The following is a 19,298-nucleotide window of genomic DNA, read 5'->3' as shown; positions in this document are numbered from 1 at the left end:
CTCTCTCTCTCTCTCTCTCTCTCTCTCTCTCTCTCTCTCTCTCTCTCGATTCGCAGAAGACCAGGCGCTGGCGAATGCACGTCCCCGGGTCGGGCTCCCCCCTGTTCGGGAAGGAAAACCGGGCGGCGGGGCTACCTTGGGAAGGAAAGAAGCCGCGAGCCAAGACCTTGACCCAAGAGAAGGCCGGGGGCGCACGGAGGCCAGAAGAGAAACCTCGAGGCGCACAGCGAGCAAACCCGACGCCGCCGAGCCGGGAGCGCCGCTGGCTCCGCGCACTAGGGCGTAGCCCAGGGAACGCGCGCCGGCCCATCTAGTTAGTCGGGGCGTGCTTCCTGGAGGAGGAGAAGGAGAGTTTACCACTCGAGCGACTGGGATGAATGGAGGGGGCGGGGCAGCTGGCAGGCTGGGCCTTGCCGAGGCCCACTGCCGAGCCGAGGGCGGGGGGCCGGCAGCGCGCATAAAGCTGACGCCCGTGGAGTCCTCCGGCGACCCGCCGCAAAGGCACAACTTCGTGGGTCCTTGGGCCCGTCGAGCTTCTTCCCAGAAACTTCCCAGCCCCGCCCAGCCCCTAATCCGGCGACGCCTGGGCGGGCACGCGGGCTCGTAGGAGCCCGACCTACACGTTCTGGCGGAGTCGCCCCGGGCTCCCGGGAGCAGCCTGCTCGGGACCGACAGGAGCGCGGGTGAGGGCGCCGGGCGGGCGGGCGGGACCCCGCCCAGGGCGGCACCGGGGCGGGGCGTCGAGCGGCATTAGGACCCAGGCGCGGCGCGGGGGTGTGTCGCCGGCTCCGGCCGCTGGCCCGCCCCAATCGACAAGCTCGGGGTCCCGGAGATCGGGGGGTGAGGAGCCCGGGTGTGCGCGCGTCTGTGCAGCCGTCCGGCGGCCGATCGCCGGGGCCATGGCCGCAGCCACCCGGCGCATGTTCCATCTCCAGCCATGCGGTGGGTGCCTAAGCCGGCAGGCGCGGCGGGGACGCGGCGGGAGGGCCGTCCGTTCTCCGCAGCGAAGGGGTGCTAGGCGGGGTCGCGGAGCCGTCGGAGCACCGGGGAGAACGCGGCTGCCGTCGGCCTGCAGAGACCCCAGGCCACGGTGGGCGAGGGGGTCGTGGAAGCTTCCCAGGCCTGGGGTCAGGTGTGAGTTCGGCGGAGAGGGAGGGGAAGGCCGGGGGAGTACGAGGGTGGTGGCGGGAGGCCCAGGGAGCCTCGTGGACACTGCGTGCTCGATTTAATGCCCTCTCGCCGACTTGAAATGCGGTAGCCAGTGGAGGAGTGGGGCGTGGAAGTGGTTGGGACGGAGCTGTGGGGTCCTTAGCACGGGTACGCTGCCGCCTCATGCTACGTTCTGCCGGGACACCTTCTCGTCCCCGCGCTGCGGAGAAGCCTGCCCACTCTAGGGATGCCGGGGCCTCCGACTGCCCGCTGCGAGGCCGCAGCAGCATTTACCTCGCGGCCCTGACGCCTGAGGGCCAGCCTGGGGTTTGTACGGCCATTTATTTACCTGCACGTGGGGCGCCCGGAATGAGAGTAAGGTGTGCACCACCCCCACCCTTCCGGACCCTCGTCACCCTCGTTCTCTGTCCATCCCTGCAGCCTCGGATGCTAGCTTTACCGCCCCCGCCCCTCCCCTCTGGATGCAGCCCGGGCTCCCGTCCCGCGCGTCCGTCCGCATCCTGCCCCCCGACCCCCAGGGTCTCCGAGTCTGGAGGCGCTTTCCTCTCGTGCACGCGGCCCCTCCTGTCGCTTCCTTCCTCGCACGGAGCGGCACAAACAGTCGGGACGATCCGGGGCCCGGCCCGGTGAGCGCGCCCGGCGCTCCCCGCTCCCCAACCCCTCCCCGCCCCCCTCGCCTTCTCCCGGGAGGACCAACGGCTCCGCCTCCCAGGAGGCCCGGGACGCGGGTGGCACCGAGGGGAGGAGGCGGTTGCCAAGTCGGCCCCCTGTGACCCCGGGCGCGTGCGGTTGGGGGCGACTGCACGTGTGATGGGTGTTGATGGCCCCTGGGACCGATGTGAGAGTGAGAGGCGCTATGTGCGGGCAGGAGGCCCCCAGCCCAGGTGCTGGGCTTGGCAACGAAACAGCGAGAGAGGGAGGCCAGGGAGGCCAGGGAGGCCGGCCACTACATGGAGGGTGGAGGGACGGGCCCCCTCCCTCCAGCCCTGGCGGCCGGTGCTGAATAACACAGTCCACGGTACTGCACGGGTACTGTTAATAACTCCTGGAGGAAACGGTGCTGGGAACGTCTCCCCCCGCACCCCGCTTGGCCCTTTCCCACTTGGGCAGACCCTAGCAGATTGGCTGAAGAGTGACAGGCTCGGCTTCCTCTGGGTCCGTAGGGGGCCCCTGCCTAGTGTGCCCCTGCTCCTATTCCCCCCAGGTTGGCCTGTATTGGGTTCCTGGGAAGGGTAAGAAGGCGTCAGCGTGGTGGGTGTCGGGTGGGGAGCAGCTGGGCACAGGAGACTGTCCGGGGCTGGTTGGTGGAGCTGGTAACAATTCTTGGGCTTTCCTTACAGAGTACTCCTTTAACATGTCGCAGAACGGGTACCTTGAGGATGCAGGTGAGTACCTCTGGGGGGGTGTGTGGAGAGAGCTCCTTGGTCAAAAGTCTCTAGGGGACCTGGTCCCTCCAGCTGAGTACCCATGGCATTGACCGCCCATCTGGGGGCCTCTGCTGGTGCTGGGATGCCTTTAGAGCTTCCCGTCCAGGAGGTGGTGGTATGGTCAGGGGCGGACACAGACAGGTCGCTCCCATGGTCCTGTGAGGGCAGGCAGTTCCCTCTCCTGGGCTCTGTGGACCATCTGGTGACCTGCCTTGGTTTGCGTTAGAATGCTCTGGTTACTGGGCCAGCCTTTAGGCCATGTCGTATATGCCCACATCCCTCAGTCCCTGCCCAGCCCAGCGAGGGAGGGGGCTGCCATTGTCCCTCTAAAGCCATGTAACCGGACCTTTCCCCGCTTCAGCTCTCCTGCTTGCTCCAGACCAGCTCTCCCCCTCTCTGTGTCTCGGGGATCTCCTGTGCCCAGACCTGGGGCCTGGACTGACCATCTGAGGGGTGGTCAGTGGGATGGTGCTTGGACAGAGTGGTGATAGGCTCTGACCCAGGGCCCCCAGGGCCTGGTGACTACGGGGGCCAGGCTGTTGGCAGGTGGGTTAGGTGTGTGGTTGGGCTTACAGGATGGACGTGGGGACATGGCCTCCTAGGAGCATTGCAGGGACCTGGTCGCATCAGCTGGGCAGGTCCTAGGTAGAGCCCAGAGTAGGGGAGAAGGGGGCAGTGTGAAGGGCAGCGCCCAGGAATAATGGGTGCTGGTGGGGGTGACAGAAGGGAGGCTAGGGCAGGTGGGGACTGGGGAGGAAGGGGTTTTTCGTGGACATGAGCTCCATGACAAAAATGGGAAGGACATCTTTTGACTCGGGGCTCTGAGTGCAGTGCAGACCCAGCACCTCCTGCCTGAAAGGGCCCAGGCTGAGCACAGGACACTGGGGGAATGGGGCCTGGGGTGTGCAGAGGAAAGTGGCGGGCTAGAGTGGAAGTGAGTCAGGGTGAGTCACTGGCTGGCAGGTTTAGGCGTGCTGCCGACCTGTCCTCAGCCCTGCACAGGTGTTTGTCAGGCATCCTTGGGGGTCTGGGCTCCAGGAGCCCCTTTCCTGGGAGCACTCCCAGGTAGTGAACCATAGGGACCCACAGGACAGTCAGGAAGGGGTGCCGGCAGGGCCCTAGGAGGACCAGCCGCAAGAGGAAGCTTCTGTGGAGCCTGGAAGAAGGCCCTCTGGGGAGGGAGGCCCTCTGCTTGGAGCACAGCGCTGGCTTGCCTGGGGTGTTGGCCTGCTGGCCTGAGGATGACCCATCAGAGGTCGGGAGTGGGACCGGGCCTGGCAGAACCGGGGGTCAGGACGGGGGTAGCAGGCCTGGCCCAAACTGCCATCCCAGAGCTCGCGAGGAGCCCAAGCAAGGGTGTCATTTGCATGTCACCAGGAAGGCTTGCTCTAGAGGAGGGGCGCCGGGGCTAGGAGCCGATGGAGGAACTAAGGCCCACCCAGAGAAAGGCTCCGCTCTGAGAGGGAGTCCCAAGGTGCCACGACACTCCTCCTGCCTGCCATTGGGTCCCCCCTCTCAGTCCCTGACTGTATCTCTGGCTCCCGTACTTCCTGGGCCTTGTCTGCTGTCTGGACCAAGTCTGTCAGCCTTGATGCTTCACCCCACATGCCCTCCCAGAAGGGAAGCACTCTAAAACCCTGTGCCAGTAAGGTGGGGAGGGGCCTGGACACCACAGTAGTTCTGGCTTCCCTTGGGTCCCAACTAGGGAGCCCGGCAGGTCTGGGTCCTGTAATTTGGGGGCTCGGGGAGGGCAGAGGCCAGTCTTAACTCATCATTGCACCACCTACCGGGCCCAGAGTTGTGGAATGACCATATTTTTCTGTAGCTGAGAGGATACACATGGGTCGGAACAGTGCAGGGCCCTGGTTCCTGCAGCTGAAGAATGTTGGAGAAAGCCGTTGGGTGGAGGCTGCCAGCTGGCTGCCATACTCTGATTGGGGCTGGGCTGGGACTAGACATTTGGCCCACCTGGGCCTGAGGCTTCCTTCCTGGCCTACAAGAGGCCTCCCTCACCACTCACTGAGAGTGCACCAAGGGGGACAGCCCAGGGGCCCCTCCTCCTTGGGCTTGGAGTCCCTCCCTCTGGTGTGTAGCACTGACGACCGGGTCCTCTTTGGGGGGGGGGGGTCTCTCTCGGTGGTGGTTGGGTCTCTAGGCTACCTCAAGTGTGAAATGGATGATGCCTCTGAAACCCGTGAGGAGAGCCTGGGGGATGAGGCCTTCGACACGGTCAACTCCTCCATTGTGTCTGGCGAGAGCATCCGTTTTTTTGTCAACGTCAACCTCGAGGTGCAGCCCACCCAGGCTGGTATGGGGGTTGTAGCAGGGACAGGCTGGGGGGGGCGGTCAGGGGACTGGGGGCTGGGCAGACACGGCCCCACGCCACCAAGAGAGTCCCGACGAGGTGGGGCGGCCCCCTGAGCCCTCCCACTTTTCCCTAGCCGAGAGTGAATCGCCTGGCGGCTGTGGGCTCCTACACACCTCCCGCAAGGTGAGTGGCCCGTCGGCGGGACAGGACACCTTTGCTCCTGGACCACCCACTGGGGGTGGAGGTGGCTGCTTCCCTGGGGTAGCTCACACTGCTCCCTCTCACACCGCACAGACATCTCCCGCTAGCCCTCGACCCGGCCGTGGGGGCCAGCCAGGCTGGGCCGTCCCTCTCGGAAGCGGTGCTGGTCCTGGTGGGCAGGGGCTGGGGCAGCCAGGGGGCACCACGGAGGAGGGGCCCAGGCCGTGACCGCGGATCTCCCTCACGGGCCTGTGTGCTTCTGTGTGTGCGGTCCCCACAGTACCTGAAGCTAAAGAACTTTGAGGAAGAGATCCGGGCACACCGGGACCTAGATGGCTTCCTGGCCCGGGCCAGCATCATCCTGAACGAGACGGCTACCTCGCTGGATGACGTGCTGCGTGCCATGCTGTGCCGCTTAGCCCACGACCCCCACAACACTGAGCCTGACTGCAACTTGGACCTGTTCATGGCCATGCTCTTCACCGATGCCGGGGCCCCCACGGAGGGGAAAGGTGGGGCCCGGCTCCCCGGTGGGGCACAGGAGCTCAGGGAGGTGGGCTGGAGGGCCCTCTGACCCCCTTCGCTCTGCCCTCAGCCCACCTGCTGTCAGATACCATCCAAGGGGTCACTGCCACGGTCACGGGGGTGCAATACCAGCAGTCCTGGATCTGCATCATGTGAGTTGCCAGGCCACCACGTTGGCCTCCCCAGTGACAGCTGGCCTACCCAGTTTGGGGGCAGAGGGTGTGAGCACTCCCGTCAGAGGTCACTGGGGGGTCAAAGTCAGGGGTTCCGGGGGAGGGGGAGCCCAGCTCCCAGGATGGCAACCGTGCACCGTGTGCCCTCCCCGCCCCTGGCAGCTGCACCTCCAAGGCCCTGCTGAAGCGACATGTGTGCATCAGCCGTCTGGTTCGCCCGCAGAACTGGGGGGAGAATTCGTGTGAGGTGCGGTTCGTCATCCTGGTGCTGGCCCCGCCCAAGATGGTGAGTAGGGGTCTGGGGGTGGCTCCGTTTCCTGAGAAGGAAGGTCCCAGATTACTTGGCCCTCTCCCTGGGAGCATCTCCTCCATGTGCTGGGGGATCCCACAGTCCGGGCCCCTGAGGGCCTCATGCTCATGCTGTCCTTCAGATCTGCCCCCCGCGTCTCCCTGAAGTATCCTTGCTAGGTCCTCATCAAGCCCTAATTTCCCCCAAGGTTGCCCAAAAAGTGGTATTTCCTTCTTGGCTGAAAAGAGATACTTGTTAAAATTAGTATTATTCCAACGTGGGGGCTTTTCATCGGTCTGCCCCAACCCCGATCCTTCTTGCAGGTGGCTGGCTGGCTCTATGATTTGCTGGCCGGGGATCCCCACTTCTGCCTGGGCCATGTACCCCCTGGTCAGGGGCACATCTTGCCCGTGTGGAGGCTGAAGCTAATATGGTCTGGGGAGTCTTCTTTGAAGGAAACGGATTTCAAAATCATAAATAGAAAATGGCGAAGGCCCCTCTCCAGGCCTGAGAAGGGCCTTCATGCTTAAACTTCCACTAGCTTCTTGACGATTCTGCCCCCTTAGGCAAAGCAGGCTCTGAGGGGAATGTCCCTTCCGGGGAGGTTACAGCGCTGGGGAGAGCGGAAGTGGGCCGCGCGTCGGGCAGAGGGAGTGACAGCTGGTGAGGCGGCCAGAGCCGTGGAAAGGGCAGCATCCCAAGGGCCGAGTGGCTGGACTCATGCCTGGTGACAGGCGCCAACCAGCCCAACACCTGGCTCCTCCTCCGGAGAGCGAGCCTGTTCTAGAGCGAACAGGAAAGCAAAGCGTGGGCGGGATGGGCCTGGGACGACCGCTCTGGGCAGCACGAAGGGGTTGCCGTGGGGGAGGCTGGGCCCGGAGTTCATGGACAGAGTTGACTTTGGTCAGGCAAGAGGGAGAAGGCTTGACAGGCCTGGAGCCCCTCAGAAAATCAAATAAACCGGCAGACGGTTGGGAATACAGCTAGGGAAGCGGAGCTGGGGAAGATTTGTGTCCATCATTGTGATCTCATTATCCACGATGATGCAGGTTTGTGTTCCTTGGGACAATACTAGTACCTCAGGTTATAAGAACTCATGAGTTTATTAAGGAGATTCGGAGACTTGGTGGTTCTGGTGATCTGCTGACCTGGCGGGAATCCTGGCCGACTCCACTAATGCTTGACCTTTGGGGGACAAAACTTGCTGCCACTTCACAGTGGGGGGCACCTGCCCCGTGCCTGGGACTATCAGTGATGGGCAGGGCGGGGGACCCCCCAACTCTCCAGGAACTGCAGGTGTGATTTCTTCTGCCCCCAGAAAAGCACCAAGACTGCCGCGGAGGTGGGGCGCACGTTCGCCACCATGTTCTTGGACATCACCTTCCGCCAGAAGCTCCTGAACACCCGCACGGAGGAGGAATTCAAGGAGGCCCTGGTGCATCAGAGACAGCTGCTCACCATGGTGAGCCAGTGCCCGGCCCTCGGCGCCAGGGGCTACAGCATGAACTCCATCTGCAGACACAGACCCCCGCAGGTACGGCGGGGAGGCAGGCCTGGGCGGCTGCGGTGACACGTGGGCCATGGGCCGCAGAGCTGACAGACCTCTGTCCCCTTCCCCAGCCCCTGAAGCACAAGGACTTTCTCCCTGTGGGGAAGGGTATCCGGGAGGACATTGCCCGCAGGTTTCCCGTGTACCCACTGGACTTCACAGATGGTACGTGGCCCTATGGTCCCCCAGCCCCGCCGGAGCTCAGCCTGTGGCTTCGGTCCCAGGACAACACATGGGTCTGTCCTGCATCCCCAGCAAACTTCCTGTCCTGTCCCATCGCTAGGCATTATCGGGAAAAACAAGGCTGTGGGCAAATACATCACCACCACCCTGTTCCTCTACTTCACCTGCCTCCTGCCCACCATCGCTTTTGGGTCCCTCAACGATGAGAACACGAACGGGGCCATCGGTGAGGCGGGGCGGGAGGCTGGCGGGGGCGGGGCGGGAGGCCCAGGGCTGCGGCGCCCCCTGACCCCCCACCTCCTCAGATGTGCAGAAGACCATGGCGGGGCAGAGCATCGGCGGCCTCCTGTACGCTCTCTTCTCGGGGCAGCCGCTCGTGGTGCTGCTGACCACCGCGCCCCTGGCCCTCTACATCCAAGGTGCCGTGGCACTGGCGGCGGGGGGTGGCTCCCGTGGTCCCCGGCCCCAGCCCGGCCCTGACCAGCCCCCTCGTCCTGCTGCCTGCAGTAATCTGTGGCATCTGTGGTGACTACGATCTGGACTTCAACACCTTCTACGCGTGGACGGGCCTGTGGAACAGTTTCTTTCTCGCGCTTTATGCCCTCTTCAACCTCAGTCTGGTCATGCGTCTCTTCAAGAGGTGACAGGGCCTTCCCCGAGCTGCTGGGAGGGAGACCAAGGCCAGGGATCTGGGTCAGCCTCCATGCCGGCCTCCGAGGCCCTGTAACCCCAAAGTGGCTGCGGTGCCCCCACCATATCACTGCCCCAAGAGAGAAGCCTGGGGCCCTGGGCTTCATGGCAGGAGGAGGTTGGGGGCTGTGCAGAGGCTCAGGGAAGCCTCCCCCCCACCCCCACTGCCCAGCCCCCTGACGGTTCACCCCCATTTGATGAGGCATGACACCCCTCCCGCCCCCCCGGCAGGTCGACAGAAGAGATCATTGCCCTCTTCATTTCCATCACCTTCATGCTGGATGCTGTCAAGGGCATGGTCAAAAGTGAGTGTCTAGCCGGCGGCCGCCTGCTGCAGGGGAGACTGAGCCGAGCTGGGGGACTAGGGGCTGTGGCCAGGGCCGCCAAGCAGCATGCAAGCTACGGCTCCTTCCACGGTCCAGGGTGCTCTCGGGAGCTGTGACCGCAGAGAGCAGCAGTGCCATGTGCTGGAGGGTGACAGGGCTGACCCAGGCAGGATCAGAGGCACAGGGCCAGGGTGTGAGGCACTGTCAGAGATCGGGGCGGTGGGTGGACAAGCAGGTCAGTGGGGGCCCTCCTGGCTGACAAAGAAAGGCAGCCCTCTCCCTTCCCTGTCCCCCCCAGAAGCCCTTTCTCCCCTCGGGGGCCCCCTCTCCCCCGCATCCAGGAGGGAGCTGGGCCTCAGCCTCCCCGAGCTCGGACGGCTGAGGCCTGCTGGCCTATACCCACAGTCTTCCAGAAGTACTACTATGACCACGACTTCGGGAACTATCATCCAGACAGCACTTCCCTGGTGAGCCTGCTGGGCCTCGGCACCAGCCTCAACACCAGCCTCCACACTGCCCTCAACACCAGCCTCCCGACCCGCCCGCCCCAGCTGACCTCCACGAGCCACCACGCCGAGCACCCGGGCCGGGAGACCGCCGTGCTCAGCCTCCTCATCATGCTGGGCACGCTGTGGCTGAGCTACACCCTCTACCAGTTCAAGAAGAGGTGAGGGGGGCCTACGGGCGAGGGGAAGGAGGCACAAGCCCCCAGGCCGCACTGATACACCCGCCTGTGTCCCCAGCCCCTACCTGCACCCCTGCATGCGGGAGATCCTGTCAGACTGCGCCTTGCCCATCTCGGTGCTCACCTTCTCCCTCATCTCCTCCTACGGCTTCCGGGAAATCAAGAGTGAGTTGGGGTCTGGCAGGGGGTGCGGTGGGGTGGGGTCACCCCTCGAGGGCCGCAGGCTGGAGCCGGGGCCTGTACCTGCTGCAGTGAGCCAGTTCCGCTACAACCCCAGCAAGAGCCTCTTTGAGGTGGCCGAGATGCACTCCCTGTCCCTGGGGGCCATCGCCAGCGCCATGGGCCTGGGCTTCCTGCTCTCCTTGCTCTTCTTCATCGAGCAGAACTTGGTGGCTGCCTTGGCGAATGCCCCAGAGAACAGGTGCGCAGGGCTGGGCGGGGGAGGGCTGAGCGTGCGCCCGATCCTGCAAGGGGCCTCGGGGATCCGGCCACACGCGCCCCCGTCTGCTGCAGGCTGGTGAAGGGCACTGCCTACCACTGGGACCTCCTGCTCATCGCCATCATCAACAGCGGGCTGTCTCTGTTCGGGCTGCCCTGGATCCACGCTGCCTACCCCCACTCCCCGCTGCACGTGCGGGCCCTGGCTTTGGTGGAGGAGCGTGTGGAGAACGGGCACATTTATGAGACGTGAGTGCGGGCCGGGTCCCTTGAGACTTGAGGCAAGTCATGTGGGCCCTGAGGTGGGGGTGGCCCTGGGCCACATGGGACCCAGGCAGGGAGGGAGCCCGGGGAGCCCCGTGTGAGCCGAGGGGGGACCCGGCCCCACGGACCAGGGCCGGAGGTGAGCTGGTGCCCTGGGACCGCGTAGGATCGTGAATGTGAAGGAGACGCGGCTGACCACGCTGGGCGCCAGCATCCTGGTGGGCTTTTCCCTCCTGCTGCTCCCCTTCCCGCTGCAGTGGATCCCCAAGCCCGTGCTCTACAGCCTCTTCCTCTACATCGCGCTCACCTCCATCGACGGCAACCAGCTCTTCGAGCGCATGGCCCTGCTGCTCAAGGACCAGGTGAGTGTCCGGCCCTGAGAGTGAGGGCTGTGGGGCGGGTCACGGCTCCAGGCCTGCCCACAGCGGGTCCCTGCCGCCCGCAGACCTCGTACCCGCCCACCCACTACGTCCGGAGGGTGCCGCAGAGGAAGATCCACTACTTCACGGGCCTGCAGGTCCTGCAGCTTCTGCTCTTATGTGCCTTCGGCATGAGCAGCCTGCCCTACATGAAGATGATCTTCCCCCTCATCATGATTGCCATGATCCCCATCCGGTACGGGCAGGCGGGCGGGCCGGGGCGGCGGGGGGTGCCCTCTGCCTCTTGCTCTCCGACCCCGTGCTCACCTTGAGGTCTGCTCTCCCTCTGCCCAGCTACAACCTGCTGCCCCGAATCATTGAAGCCAAATATTTGGACGCCATGGATGCTGAGCACTGACTGGGGCCCTGACGCGCAGGCCCCGGCCGTATCCCCTTCACTCGTCCCTCTGGCTCTGCCCAAGCTGACTCTGCGGCCATGGCGGGGGAGGTATGGGTGTCCTCTGGGGTGGGACTCTGTGCTGCACCCCATCCCAGCTGTCCCATCAGGCCTAGGGCATCTAGGCATAAGAAGGGGGGTGGGTGTTCCACGGTAGGTGCCCATCCCTGTCCCCATTAGCCTTTCGCTTGGGTCAGTAACACTGCTCAGGGCAACTTCTGTCCAGAGTAGGACTAAGCAGGACGGATTTTCTTTTGATAAAAGAGTCAGATGTCTGAAAGAGAAACCATTTCCTTGATTGTGTAAGGAACTTGCTGTATGCACACTAGAGAATAAAACTCCTGTTTCTACGCTTCCATCTCTGCTGTCCCGCCCTGCCCCAGCCTCAGGGCCACCAGAGAATACGAGTCGGATGTAAAGGGGAGGCGGAATAAAAAGGACCAGGGTTTGTTGAGTGCCACAGGCTGTCACCTCCAGCCCCACACCGTGGATGTTGGCCCAACAGGGGGCTGGGGAAGATCCAGGAGGCCCTGGCGCTGCGGGGTTGCCAGGAAAGCTTGCAGGGGAGGTGTTGTTCTGGGAAGAGCACGTGCAAGGGCCCGGAGGAGAGGGCTTGGGGCCAGTGCCAAGCCACGGCTGGTGGAGGAAAGACAAGCGGGCCTGGCAGCCCTGGGCCTGGGCTCACGGAGCTCAGAGCCACCAGGGTGACGAACGCCCTGTGTGGGGTGGGTACTGAATCTACACGTGGGGGTGGGGCTGGGGCAGGGGCTGCACCCCGCACCAGGGCACGCATAGTGGGGCTGAACAGAAGTGGAAGACTCCGAGGCCAGGATGTGGGGATTGGTTCGATGGAAGGGAGAAGGGGCTGTGTTCCTGGCTTGGTCACTTGGTGGTTGGCCAGAGGCCCCATGACCTACCTTACAGGACTTTGGCTTCCCCAACACACCAGAGACCAAGGGCGCAGATGAGAGAAGACATCTGCTACCTCTAAACTGAAAAGGACTCACATCTAGATATGCTAAGAATTCCTGCAAACCAACAACAAAAAAAGACCAGGACTCCCAACTCCAATAGAAGAGGCAAACCTGTGAGGGGGCGGGGGGTGCCCCAACAGTAACAGGGGCAGCAGGAATGCTCGATGCCCTAGGTCACCTGACAAATGCAGCCCCAAGGGGGCTGGCATCATCCACGTGGAACTGGCAACACTGAGCCTCCCAAGGCCGGCCAGCTGCCCGCGTGGGGGTGTGGGTACCCTGGTGCACAGGTGGGGGGAGGGGAGGACCAGGGTGATGCTCCCCGATAGGGGGGCGTGGGGACAAGCATGTTCATGGTGTGGGTAGGGATGGGTAGCAAAGGGGGACAGTGTCCTGTGGGCCTGGGACATCACTCTATAAGAGTTGATAGCAAGCACAGAGGGCTGCCCGGCCCTAAGCTCCATGTACCCACCCCATGCGTGCGGCATGTGATCCTTTGGGGCCCCCTCCCCAGTGGCCTGGGTGTTCCCTCCAGGGAGGGCTGTATCCAGAATCACCAGGCGTGGAGCAGACAAGCCCCCAGCACCCCACGTCTGAGCCCCAGCCAGACAGCCCTTCCAGGGGTTAACAACCCAGCGGAGCCCCACAGGCTGCTCTGTCATACTGAAATAGAGCCCACCCCCCAACCCAGCAAACACCACGGAGGCAGCTGGGTGGTGGCCTCCCTCCGTGGGGGGCGGGCAGCATGTGTCTGGCATGGAAACGGTCAGCTCACAAGCTGAAACTTGAAGAACGAGAAGAAAGATGCGATACTCCAGCGAGCAAGGTCATGCGAACACCCTCGGCTGCTACCCTCGTCCCACCATCGTCCCCCGCCACCCCCCCCCCAGAGGTTTCCTGCTCCTGCGCAAAGAGATTCAGGAAACACACAGCTGCCTGGGGCAGGTTTCAAAGCTGATATATCCAGTTTATTCTGGAGGAAAGTGCCTTCCAGTATTTTTATTTCTACCGCTTTAAAAACGTCGAGGGCGATTTGTGGGGTTCTTCCCGAACCCTCGGGCCTGCTGCGGCCAGCTTCACATCCCAGGTCCTTTCAGGATCCCAGGCCAGGAGGCTGTAGGAGGGCCCACTGAATCCCCGAGGGCCCCAAGTTTCTCCCAGCTGAGCCAGCTGCTCCTCCAGGGCTGGTGAGGCTGTCTCAACCCGCCCCGCCCCAGGAAGCGGTGACCCGGACGGCAGTACTCGGAGGGCTGCCTGTCTGATGGCGGAGGTGGCAGGCTAGCCTTCCCCAGCTCCCCGGCCGGGGCAATCACCACCAACTACCGGGGGAGCGAGGCCGCCGAAGTACTTCTGCAGCTCAAGCAAGGCCCGGAAGCGATGGGAGATGGTGTTCTTCTCCGCCTTGGGCATCTCTGCATACCTGAGGGGTGACAAGAGCAGTTCAGAGGTGCCCGGATTCAGGGGGTGCGCTTCCCTCACCCGTCCTGGAGCCCAAAGCTCAAGGAGTCGCCAGGAAAGGGTGGTGGGGCCACCAGCTCCTGGCAGCCAGAGTTAATTTTTAAAAAAAACCAGAGAGAGGGGCGCCTGGGTGGCTCAGTCGTTAAGCGTCTGCCTTCGGCTCAGGTCATGATCCCAGGGTCCTGGGATCAAGCCCCGCATCGGGCTCCCCGCTCGGGGGAGAGCCTGCTTCTCCCTCTCCCACTCCCCCTGCTTGTGTTCCCTCTCTCGCTGTGTCTCTGTCAAATAAATAAATGAAATCTTAAAAAAAAAAAAAAAGTTTTAAATTCCCCTGTAGGTGGAAACCCGTATTGACGAATGTGGAAGGATGTTAGACTTGCCCAACTGTGTCCAAAAGTCGTTACGGGAAGCCAGAGACAGGGGGACGAGCTGCATGTTTGATCAGCTTTGTCATCTGTTGACAGGAAGCAGTGGGACCTGACGAGCAACACGACAGTCTCCTCTTGTGTACTGCGGGGGTGGCGCGGGACAGCCGGCCAGTGGCCCCTCCTCCGTGTCAGGCCTCCAGTGAGGTGAGGACCACAGCCAGCCTGGGTGCCGCCGGCCTGTGCTGTCCAGTACGTGGCCGCTAGCCACGAGTGGCCATGTATGTTGAAATCAACCGCAGTTGAATAAAACTACGTTCAGTTCCTAAGTCCTACTGGATAGCCACGTACTGGATTGAACAGTGGAGAAACAGAGCCTTTCTCTGTCTTGGGTTCCTGGACGGTGCTGCTTCACGTTGTCCTCAGCCCTGTCTGGCTCCTGCGAGGCCTCAGGCCACGCTCCCTAGGGGCCCCTCAAGCCTGGAACACTTGATTCCAATAATGGCCAACATGTCCAGTGCAAACAAGGGGGCCGAGGGGTCAGGGGGAAGTATTGAGGACACTTGGCACTGGGGTGGTTTCGTGCGGTGCTGGAAGTATTAACATTTTTCCAAACTACATGGGGAAGCCAGATCATCCCACAAAACGGTCAGGTTTAGATGTGACAAGCCAAGGGCAGAGGGGAAGGCACTCGAGTCACACAGCTGCTCTGTGGGGAGCTGGAGCCCAAGGGCCCAGAACTGCCAGCTCTGCCTGGCTGCCTCCCGCACTGGAGAGCAGCCCACACGGATTCCTCGCGTCCACCCCAGCAGAACCGCCTTCAGCTGCAGCAGCAGCCTACGGCCGGGCCCGCGAATCTGCACGCCTGCGCTCGGGCGGGGCGCCGAGCCAACCCGGACCGCGGCTGTCCCAACCCCACCGCCCCCGAAGAAAACGGGGCTCCTTACGTCTGCTCATATCCATCAGGCTGAAAGCAGGGATCCCAGCCAAAGTCTCGGCAGCCTCGGGGCGCCACGATCTGGCCCTGCCAGGGGAAAGGGGGGGGAACAGGTGTATCACTGGGCACAGAGGAAATGCCCTAGGAGGAGGGTAGCCAGTTTGAGTCTGGCTAGTTTATGTACTTGGTTAAGCCCCAGGTATTCAAAATATATGGTTTCAAGAAGTCCGTGGTACCTGCACATGTTTGCTGAATACATAAATAAAATGCAGTGGGACCGCTCTCCCTGCGCGCTCACACACACAGAGCTCTCTCTGCGCACACGCACACACACACACCTCTCCCTGCGCACACACACACACACGCTCTCCCTGCGCACACACACACACCTCTCCCTGCGCACACACACACACACTCTCTCCCTGTGCGCACACACACACACCTCTCCCTGCGCGCACACACACACTCTCCCTGCACACACACACACACAGCTCTCCCTGCGCACACACACACACACCTCTCCCTGCGCGCACACACACTCTCCCTGCGAACACAAACACATGCACTCCCTGCGCACACACAAACACATGCACTCCCTGCGCGCACGCGCACACAGCTCTCCCTGCGCACACACACACACACACCTCTCCCTGTGCACACACAAACACAGCTCTCCCTGCGTGCACGCACACACACACTCCCTGCACGTGCACACACACCTCTCCCTGCACGCACGCATACACCTCTCCCTGCGCGTGCACACACAACTCTCCCTGCACACAGCTTTCCCTGCACGCACACACACATACACAGCTCTCCCTGCACGCACACACACACACAGCTCTCCCTGCGCGCACACACACAGCTCTCCCTGCACACACACGCTCTACCTGCACGCGCGCACACACACACACCTCTCCCTGCGCGCGCGCACACACACACACCTCTCCCTGCGCGCGCACACACTCTCCCTGCGAACACAAACACATGCACTCCCTGCGCACACACAAACACATGCACTCCCTGCGCGCGCGCACACACACTCTCCCTGCGCGTGCGCACACACAGCTCTCCCTGCACGCACACCACACAACTCTCCCTGCACACACACACAGCTCTCCCTGCACGCACACACACACACACACACACCTCTCCCTGCGCGCACACACACACACACTCTCCCTGTGCGCGCACACACACAGCTCTCCCTGCGCACACACACACCTCTCCCTGTGCACACACACACAGCTCTCCCTGCGCACACACAGCTCTCCCTGCATGCACGCACACACAAACTCTCCCTGCGCGCACACACACACACAGCTCTCCCTGCACGCACGCACACACACACCCACAACTCTCCCTGCGCGCACACACACAGCTCTCCCTGCGCACACACACACCTCTCCCTGCGCACACACACACTCTCCCTGCGCACACACAAACACACCTCTCCCTGCGCGCACACACTCTCCCTGCACGCACACACACACACAACTCTCCCTGCGCACACACACACTCTCCCTGCGCGTGCACACACACACTCTCCCTGCGCACACACAAACTCTCCCTGCACACACACACCTCTCCCTGCGCACACACACACACTCTCCCTGCGCGCACACACACACTCTCCCTGCACACACACATTCTCCCTGCACACACACACACCTCTCCCTGCGCACACACACACAGCTCTCCCTGCGCACACACACTCACCTCTCCCTGCGCACACACACACACACCTCTCCCTGTGCGCACACACACACACTCTCCCTGCGCACACACACACAGTTCTCCCTGCGCGCACACACACACACCTCTCCCTGTGCGCACACACACACACTCTCCCTGCGCGCACACACACACACAGCTCTCCCTGCGCGCGCACACACACCTCTCCCTACGCGCGCGCACTCTCCCTGCGCGTGCACACAGCTCTCCCTGCACGCACGCACTCTCCCTGCACGCACGCACACACACACCTCTCCCTGCGCGTGCACACACACAACTCTCCCTGCACACACACAACTCTCCCTGCACGCGCACACACACACATACACAGCTCTCCCTGCACGCACACACAAACTCTCCCTGCACACACACACAGCTCTCCCTGCGCGCACACACACACAAAACTTTCCCTGCGCACACACACACAGCTCTCCCTGCGCGCGCGCACACACACACTCCCTGCGCGCACACACACACCCACCTCTCCCTGCGCGCGCACACACACACACACACAGCTCTCCCTGCGCGTGCACACACAGCTCTCCCTGCACGCACGCACACTCGCCCTGCACGCACGCACACACACCTCTCCCTGCACACGCACGCACACACACAGCTCTCCCTGCACACGCACACACAGCTCTCCCTGCGCGTGCACACACAGCTCTCCATGCACGCGCGCACACAACCTCTCCCTGCGCGTGCACACACACAAACTCTCCCTGCACACACACAGCTCTCCCTGCGCGCACACACACACAGCTCTCCCTGCGCGCACACACACCTCTCCCTGCGCACACACACACAGAGCTCTCCCTGCGCGCGCGCACACACACACACAGCTCTCCCTGCACACACACACACATACTATACCTGCGCATGCACACACACAGCTCTCCCTGCACGCACACACAGCTCTCCCTGTGCGCACACACACACACACAGCTCTCCCTGCGGGCACACACACACACAGCTCTACCTGCGCGCACACACACACACAGCTCTCCCTGAGCGCACACACACACAGCTCTCCCTGCGCGCACACACACGGCTCTCCGCGCAGACACACACAGCTCTCCCTGCGCGCATACAGCTCCCTGCGCGCGCGCGCACACACACACACACACACACACACGGCTCTCCCTGCGCACGCGCGTACACACACACCTCTCCCTGCGCGCGCGCGCGCACACACACCTCTCCCTGCGCGCACACACACAGCTCTCCCTGCGCGCGCACACACACACACAGCTCTCCCTGCGCGCACACACACACACAGCTCTCCCTGCGCGCGCACACACACACACCACTCTCCCTGCGCGCGCGCGCACAAACAGCTCTCCCTGCGCGCGCGCGCACACAGCTCTCCCTGCGCGCGCGCGCACACACGAACCACAAACCTGATCAGCCCACTGACACCCCTGGGCCGCTCTCCCTCTCTCTACAGCTCTGACAAACTGTAACCTCACTGAAGAGAGTCAACTTGGAAAAACTGACAGAAAACATGTTCTCTGAATAGAAAGTTACGAGGCCCTGAACTATGCACACAAGCCCTATGACTGCTACTCGCTGTTATTACGTTAAGTGCAATAAATTGCTGCATTTCTCAAACTACAAACTAACAATTAAATGAAGAAACAGAAATTACTCAGCACATTGTTCAATACATAAATGAGCTCAGTAAATACTGACTGCAATAGGCAAATTCCAACAGGAAAATGTTACAAAGAGAACCGATTTAATTCAGCACAAATCAGCACCGTGAGATGTCATGTTGCCTTGAAGGTTAAAAAATAGTAATTTTAAAAATACAAGGGAGGAGGGGCGCCTGGGTGGCTCAGTCATTAAGCGTCTGCCTTCGGCTCAGGTCATGATCCCGGGGTCCTGGGTTGAGCCCCACGTCTCAGCAGGAGTCTGCTTCTCCCTCTCCCTCTGCTCCTCCCCCTGCTCGTATGCGCGCGCTCTCTCTCTCAAATAAAATCTTTTAAAAAATAAAAAATACAACGGAAGTGGCAGAAAATGGGCATTAGCCACGTAACTGCCAAGTTGTTCGGCCCAAAGGCAGATTCCGCCGGTGCCGGTGGGGAGCCGCGTGACCGAGGTCCGTTACTGAGCCACTCTGAACCTCGCCCACACCACAACTGGTTTTCTGGTTCAATCTGCAGTGGGGCAGGTAGTGTTCTCAGCACTGGAGCCGTACCAGGCCTAGCCTGGCCCTCGTCAAATGGACCTCTTAAGCAAAACAGGCTTTACACCAGTAAACAAATGAACGATTACAAAATGCAAAGTGCCTTAGAAGGAACAAACAGGGAGCTGGGCTCAAGAATAACAGGATGGAGTGACCCAGATTGGGAGCTCAGTGAGGAGACACTTTGGCCACATAAAGTGATCAGCAAGAACGTTCCAGGTGGAGGACACAGCTGGTGCTGGGACCCAAGATGGGGTCAGGCTCGGCATAGGCGTTGCGAGGACAAGATGACGGGGGTTTGGAAAGCGTGAGTGAGGACAAAACAAAGAGAAACAAAGCCACCTCAGGTAACGTAGGGGCTAGCAAGCCACAAAGTGCTTGAAGCTGGGGAGACAATCGGGAATAGTGGGGACCCCAACAGTGGGTCACCCCAGTGACCAGGCCCCATCGGCAGGGACTACGGTTGTTCACACTTCTGATGTTTTAGAGAACATTTCTGTGAAAGTAGCAGACATCTAGAATTAATTTTTAAAAATGTAACCCAGCGGGGGGCGCCTGGGTGGCTCAGTCGTTAAGCGTCTGCCTTCGGCTCAGGTCA

At 62.1% G+C, this 19,298-nt stretch overlaps 2 protein-coding genes and 1 long non-coding RNA gene across 4 annotated transcripts in view; 2 read left to right on the top strand and 1 right to left on the bottom strand.

Moving 5' to 3' along the window:
• Positions 1 to 435, top strand: part of LOC116641799 — a 3,930-nt gene extending 3,495 nt beyond the window's left edge. Inside the window, exon 3 of the long non-coding RNA XR_004301243.1 lies at positions 57 to 435. This is a non-coding gene — a long non-coding RNA (uncharacterized LOC116641799). The remainder of the gene's footprint in view (positions 1 to 56) is intronic.
• Positions 436 to 831: 396 nt separating this feature from the next.
• SLC4A11 (solute carrier family 4 member 11) lies at positions 832 to 11,394 on the top strand. Of its 2 annotated transcripts, XM_032420049.1 has the most exons (20): positions 832 to 942; positions 2,511 to 2,555; positions 4,753 to 4,905; positions 5,039 to 5,088; positions 5,387 to 5,618; positions 5,702 to 5,783; positions 5,967 to 6,090; positions 7,412 to 7,627; positions 7,714 to 7,807; positions 7,926 to 8,051; positions 8,131 to 8,244; positions 8,333 to 8,465; positions 8,747 to 8,820; positions 9,247 to 9,508; positions 9,585 to 9,691; positions 9,779 to 9,947; positions 10,040 to 10,213; positions 10,395 to 10,590; positions 10,674 to 10,843; positions 10,942 to 11,394. In XM_032420049.1, the coding sequence occupies exons 1-20, from the start codon at positions 900 to 902 to the stop codon at positions 11,003 to 11,005; spliced, it is 2,628 nt and encodes an 875-aa protein (XP_032275940.1). In that variant the 5' UTR covers positions 832 to 899; the 3' UTR covers positions 11,006 to 11,394. The 2 variants fall into 2 exon arrangements, with proteins under 2 accessions (XP_032275940.1, XP_032275939.1); XM_032420048.1 differs by lacking the exons at positions 832 to 942; positions 2,511 to 2,555 and having other exon boundaries at positions 3,372 to 4,905.
• A 1,513-nt stretch (positions 11,395 to 12,907) lies between these two features.
• Positions 12,908 to 19,298, bottom strand: part of ITPA (inosine triphosphatase) — a 12,536-nt gene continuing 6,145 nt past the window's right edge. The window contains exons 7-8 of the mRNA XM_032419901.1: positions 14,789 to 14,865; positions 12,908 to 13,438 (exon numbers count right to left, since the gene is read on the bottom strand). Coding sequence (XP_032275792.1) covers positions 13,297 to 13,438; positions 14,789 to 14,865 — 219 coding nt within the window. The 3' untranslated portion in view covers positions 12,908 to 13,296. The remainder of the gene's footprint in view (positions 13,439 to 14,788; positions 14,866 to 19,298) is intronic.

This window comes from Phoca vitulina, unplaced genomic scaffold, assembly GCF_004348235.1.
Source record: "Phoca vitulina isolate PV1807 unplaced genomic scaffold, GSC_HSeal_1.0 scaffold22, whole genome shotgun sequence".
Taxonomy (NCBI): Eukaryota; Metazoa; Chordata; class Mammalia; order Carnivora; family Phocidae; genus Phoca; species Phoca vitulina.
This window is presented reverse-complemented; position numbering and strand designations above follow the sequence as displayed.

What these genes read in the sequence shown, in the direction of transcription:
- SLC4A11 (XM_032420048.1), top strand. Translation starts at nt 4,437, where the DNA reads ATGGGTCGGAACAGTGCAGGGCCCTGGTTCCTGCAGCTGAAGAATGTT. An exon ending in CCCACTGGACTTCACAGATG is followed by an intron (nt 7,808 to 7,925) that starts GTACGTGGCCCT and finishes TCCCATCGCTAG; the next exon opens with GCATTATCGGGAAAAACAAG. An exon ending in TGTCAAGGGCATGGTCAAAA is followed by an intron (nt 8,821 to 9,246) that starts GTGAGTGTCTAG and finishes CTATACCCACAG; the next exon opens with TCTTCCAGAAGTACTACTAT.